The sequence below is a fragment of the Anomalospiza imberbis genome, chromosome 19 (genome assembly GCF_031753505.1).
Source record: "Anomalospiza imberbis isolate Cuckoo-Finch-1a 21T00152 chromosome 19, ASM3175350v1, whole genome shotgun sequence".
NCBI classification, from domain to species: Eukaryota; Metazoa; Chordata; class Aves; order Passeriformes; family Viduidae; genus Anomalospiza; species Anomalospiza imberbis.
The window spans coordinates 11,968,969-11,974,968 of record NC_089699.1 but is presented as its reverse complement, the minus strand read 5'-3'; the positions used below and the strand labels follow the sequence as shown (position 1 = coordinate 11,974,968).

At 40.5% G+C, this 6,000-nt stretch overlaps 1 protein-coding gene across 1 annotated transcript in view; it reads right to left on the bottom strand.

Annotated features, from left to right (window-relative positions):
* Positions 1-4: 4 nt before the first annotated feature.
* Positions 5-6,000, bottom strand: part of HELZ (helicase with zinc finger) — a gene marked incomplete at its 3' end in the record, with an annotated part of 71,704 nt that continues 65,708 nt past the window's right edge. The window contains exons 22-24 of the mRNA XM_068209980.1: positions 4,982-5,186; positions 949-1,000; positions 5-121 (exon numbers count right to left, since the gene is read on the bottom strand). Coding sequence (XP_068066081.1) covers positions 5-121; positions 949-1,000; positions 4,982-5,186 — 374 coding nt within the window. The remainder of the gene's footprint in view (positions 122-948; positions 1,001-4,981; positions 5,187-6,000) is intronic.

The following is a 6,000-nucleotide window of genomic DNA, read 5'->3' as shown; positions in this document are numbered from 1 at the left end:
GGATCTATCCTTTGAACAGGGCTTGGAGATTTCCCCAGATTGGGGTGAGGTCCCAGAGGAGGAGGGGGAGGAGTATATGCTCGGATAGGATTTCCAATTAGAACAGAAGGATTGGGCTGAACTGAAAATAAAGATAAAAATAAAAGATATATACATACCAAAAAAAGAAGATATATGCACAAAAAGAACATGAAGATGACCATTTTGGTTTTTTTCATCCTAACAGTATCCACCCTGATAAAGTAAGCATGCAACTCTCTAACAGCACTGGTCTGATACACCAAGAGAAAGCATTAATCAAACCCTGTATTCCATTTCAAAAACTTGAAGAGGCAGAAAATACGAGTTGAGATACAGAGAAACAGGTAGCTGGTAAGTGCATTAATGAAAGATTGTCCCAAACCAATTAAATACACTGACAGTCAGAGTGGCTGTTAAGCACTGCATCAAAAACTAAAATAACCCTCCTTTCTTTAGTAGAGAAGACAAGCTCTAAACTAATGCTTTTCCAAATTAGTAACAAAATTATTCAGCTGTTGCATGCTACCTTGCAAAAGTATGATCAGTAATATCTGGATGTATGACAGCACAATTTAACTTCAAAGTACCTCAAGAAACAGTGCATGCAAAATAATGTCCAAACCCTTCTAGTGCAAATACCCTGGTACAGGGCTGTACATGATGAATTTCAAACACAGCTATTTTTTTTTTCCAAAGGCCAACAACTGTGTTTGTGTTAAAGCTTCAAAATAAGTGCACACAACACCTATAAAGGGTGAGCCTCAGAAATACCAAATGTCCACTTCAGAGTCTATGATCTGATTCCCATATGCAAACAACAAGTAAATGGCTTTCAAACAGATAAGAGACCAGATACTCAATGTATGTCAAACTACTGTCAGCTTCAGTGGGCTCAGGAATTCCCCCAGGAACTGCAGAGGCACTCACCAATTCCATCAGGTGGGAAATGGTCATTCTGGTTATGATGATGGACCTTGCCCTTTAAAGGAAAAAAACCAACAATAGTGATCTTCGCATTCTTACACAAACCAAATCTTTTTATTTCAAGTGAACATGATAATTAAACATAAAACAGAGTTTGAAAGGAGTCAGCCCAACAGTTTATTCTTACACATTCAACCATCCAGTTCCTCCACCTGCCTAAGAATTCACAAAGCTGGACATAAAACAGCACTAATTCAATTAACCAGTGGGTCATTACAACTCCCTCTGGGAAAACCCTCTCCCAATGCCTGTTTTCAGATGCAAAGAGAGTTACAGCAGGTATTGTGAGTTTCTTTTCTCTCCATTTTATTTCCCACTGTCCCACACCTTTCAGGAGCAGCACCCAGGACCAATGTAACCCTCAGTATTCCTCTGCCATGGCAGCTTTCAGTGGAAGCATGATCCATTTTCGGCTCCAGGTTCCAGCTCAAGAATGCTGGAGACAAAGGAGCTTCCCCCAGTTTTACTCAGTTGCTCACCCAGCCCCATGAGACTTTGTCTCCCTGCCCCATCTCATTTATCAGCTTCTGGGCTCTGGCTCCTCTGTGACTGCTCCCCAAAAGTGCAACACAGCAGAGTAAAGAACCCCAGTGCTGGGGGGAAACTGTTCTTCCTTGGTGAAACATTGGAAAAGGATTTTAACAGACCTGAGTTATCCCTCCTACTTTCTCATGAGTTTGCAGCATCAACTAATTAGTTAATATTCATAAACTGTGAGCACATATTCCATTGCCAGGATGCTCTCAAGTCCTTTGCAGCACAGAAATACTTTACTTAATCTGGACCTAAGTACGTTCACAAATTTAAAATAAATCTAGAAATGCTTTGATGCTGCAAAACTTTTCTTGCCCAGGAGATAAGTCTAGGCAGTTTTCCAGCACTCTGAGCAAATTAGTCAGGGTACAAAGACAGGTTGTTTGACAATGTTGACTCATGCATAAACCAGATTAAAGAACTGGTCTCCAAATTTTCCTCTCATTTGAAAAATGAATTATGGAAAAATAAAATAATAATTGCTTTTCATTGCAGCACTTAAACAAAGGAAGCCTGTTTATTCAGCAGAGAAAGATTCAATCTAAAAACGTGGAGGAGCTATAGCCTTAATTACTCATGGCCAGCACACTGCATTTCTGTATCTGTTACAATGTCAGAAGCAAGCAGCATCTGGAGAAGTCTGACAAACCTCTGCTCTAACCTGTCAGACCTGTATTTTATAGGTGCCATATTTTTCAAACCAAAATACCACGTATTTACATAAGTTTGTAAGAAAATAATGACCTAAGTTTCTAAGAGGAGCTTTCCTGCTCAGTGGGAGCTTCAGTATGTCCCTGGATCAGATTGGTAAATAAAAGTCAACTGGGGCCACCACGAAGTTGGGGAAGGGAGTTGCTGCCCTTCTTTTCTCGTTTTCTCTTCACAGTTTTGAAGGCTTTACTCTTTTATAACAGTCTCTTATGAACTCAATTGTTCCCATTTCTCAAAGATTTTCACACCAAGGCTCACGTTCCCACCCATCTCCAGGATACCTAAACCTACCCTAGAACTGATGGTGACTGACAACACTGGAGCACAAATACACTCAGTTTCCTCTAAAAACTCGCTGCACCTTTGGAATATAAAAATCCACATTACATAAAGGCTCTGAGAGGAAGCCCAGACCGAGATCTGGGTGAGTGCAGGCAGTTTACAGCCTCGTCATTCCTTGGATCCCCCTTCAGTCAACAAACAGGAGTAGAGAGAGTTCTGCAGAGATTTCTTCTGACCTGCGATCCTCACTGACTGCAGGAGATGTCTGGGATGATGATGCACCCTGATTTAAGTGCCTGAACCCAGACCCAAAGCTGGCAGGCAGCGAGTGGGAGGTAGGAAAGTTGTAAACTCTGAGCTTAATTTACTGTACGTGAACTACCCCCAGGGAAGCCCCGAGTTCTGGAAACTTTCCACATCATCACCTTCACTAAAGGCTGTCCCCATGCAGCTCCGAGCCTCCTTCCCTCTGCCATGCCTGGCCAAGCCACACGAACACGGGGCAGGGCATTGCCCTCACAGCTCCATGCTGGCTGCTGGCCTCTCAGACAAGACTGAAACATTTTCCCTTCTTTAAAATCTAAACAGCAAAGAGGTTTTTAATGTCCCTACATAAATCCAGGAGCAATTCTGCTGAATAAGAAGTGATGTTTCTACAATACCACTTTTCAGCACATGTGAAAGACAAGCCCTGACTTGCACAATGTCCATAAACTCACCACAAAACACTGTATTGAGGACTGTTCTTATTTTTTTTTGCTACAAAATACACCAGCACTAGGTTTCAATCCTTCATTTTTAATGTTAAATATACTGTGCTTAGGATGTCTAAAATAAGCAAAACCAACCATCTGCTTTTAAAACTTGAGCAAGGGGAAATGCATCCCTGATCCCAGCTGTATTCTCAGAGTATTTGACTATTACCTGTGCTGTTACTGCACACACTTACTACCTGCCAATGGCATTCAGAGGGAAGATTTTATTTAGAATTGTGATACAGGTGGTTTAAACACTTCAGATCTTAAGATGAAAATAGAGTGTTGGCAGTTGGAACAGCACAAGGGCTTAGTTTACCAACAAGCTAAAGCAAAATAAACAGAGCTGTCTACTTACAAGAGTCTCACTTTCCCCAACACTCACTCCCCTTTTTTTCCTAAATGCACTAGGCCTGCATTTTCAAGTACTTTTTTTTTTTTCATTCAGGAAACTAAAAGTATTAATAATGATGTTCTATTATTAAGGAAAAGTCTGAAGAGCTCATGAAAAATGAGAATACAGCAGTGGCTTTTAAAGACAATTTTGTAATTTCTGATTTTCTGTAGGCCCAGTGTTTTGACACATGACTAGAAGCTTTAGAAATCTGGTGTTTGTTTCAGAAAGTAATGCATGCATCTTGATGAAGAAACCAAATGTTCTCCCTTACAAGCTCCCTTTTGGGAAGGCCTGCCAAAGGGAAGGCTTTCCTTTTTGTATTAAAACAACCTGTCGCAAAAATTTTATTTCAACGATACAGCCTGGAACAAAAATGCAAAGCTATGGGAAACATGTGCAGTTCTTGCTCCCTGTACACTGAGGTCATCACAAAGCTGACAACATGCATTTCAGTTCCATCTCTAAACACAATTTAATTAAATTACAACCCAAATGATTTTGATATAAACTACAAAGAACTATTAAAACATAATTCATTACTAACATATCACCCCCCAAGAAAGCTCTAAAATTTAGTGTTGTTCTTTATCATCTTAAGGAAGCTATGCATTTTCATCACTTCTTCACCTGCTTTTATAAAAAGACCTGATGAAATTACCACTCAGAGGTAATTTTATCTTTCTGTCCTCTTGATGCTAATGAAATCTGGTCTTCTGAAGGACATTATCACTGAGCTAATCTATGCAATAAACCAGTTAACAACATATTTTTAATTACATCAAAAATTATCTTACATAACTTAAGTCCTTGAATTTTAAATGTGGTTTTTTAGACCAAACCAAATCCCTTCTGGCTATTATTCTGTTGGCTTCTTTTACTCCTTGTCTCTGTCTGTATCAACCTGCTGTTTCTTGGGGTACAGTCAGAGCACAGCTTGGGATAGGGACTGGCTCTTGCTCAGAGGGGTTAATCTGGTTTATCTAAATCCTGAGTTTCCATGGCTGAAGTTCTCCAGGATCACTGCAAAACTGCCAACAAATAGGCCAGAGTGAGCCACGGTGTGCTTTAGTAAGGAAACAAGGCTTGGACAACCCCAAGCTATATTGCTAAAAACGTCATGACAATACAAGTCTAGAGCTTTCACTTGAAAATGCTGAGGATCCCTCTGGAATTTGCATTCCTATCTGATTGCACTGATGCAATTTTAAAACAAACAGCTTGTTCCATAAACCTTTCATGTTATTTCTCTAGATTCCCTTGCAGGTGCTGACAGAAGCCATCCCCAGGAACACTGTACCTTTGGAGGTGACTGCTGCTGTTTGGTGGGGTTGGCTGAGTGCTGATGCCGCAGAGCTCGGGGGATGAACTCGGGGGCCAGAGGGTTCAACACGTAGGTTTTCTTTAACTCCAGAGCTTCCAGCTGAGCTTTGATCTGCTCAAACGTGATGCCATGAAGACTTTCGTTCTCGTGGCACAGGGCAATAAACCTTTCCCAGAATTTCCTATGGAAATGATTTTCACAAACAGTGAGGAAGGCTCAATGGCTGTAATTAAAATGAAAACAGACTGAATGCAATTTTGGGACATTTTTATTGTTTGTGTGTGCCCATTTTACACACCAATCCATCCATCCTGAACCTGCTCCCTGCAGCTGAACTCCACAGCACAGTGCAAAGCTCCCCAGGCATTCCAAAGGGACACACAGCTCTGTCACGTGCATCAGGCCACAGCACTGGCTGGGCACACATTTGATATTAATGCCATGGACAGCTCCAACTCAGAACTTTTTCCCAGAAAACCAAAACCAGCAAACTCCATGCTTAAAATTCTGGAATGTATGATTTAAGGCATTTATTGAAGCTCAAATAGTAACAGGAATTACACAGATTCTCAGTCCCAGAAGATACCAAGAACATTTTGTGAATTTAGGCAGATCCTTCAGAGTAACAAATACCAAAGCTCACAAAAAACAAAGGGTTTTGAGATATGACCTCAAAAGCACGTGAAAATTAGTATTTTTGGGAGTTTCTAGAGATTCTCTGAGATCCTCTAGTGGAAAACAAACAAAAGCATGAATTTTAGTGCATGTCAGATTTCTCTATAACATATAGAAGTATTTTTGAGCTAGGAAAACAACCACCAGCTGATGCATGATTTGTCTACGAAAATTCTGTTTCCAACTTTTTGGAGGATGGAGGGGTGATTGAAACCATGTAATAAAAGAACATTCCTCCCTGTCATCTGCTTTCTCATGACATGTCTTTGTACTGCTTTATTAAAAAAAAAAAGTCTTTTTTCTTTGATTAACATCCACAG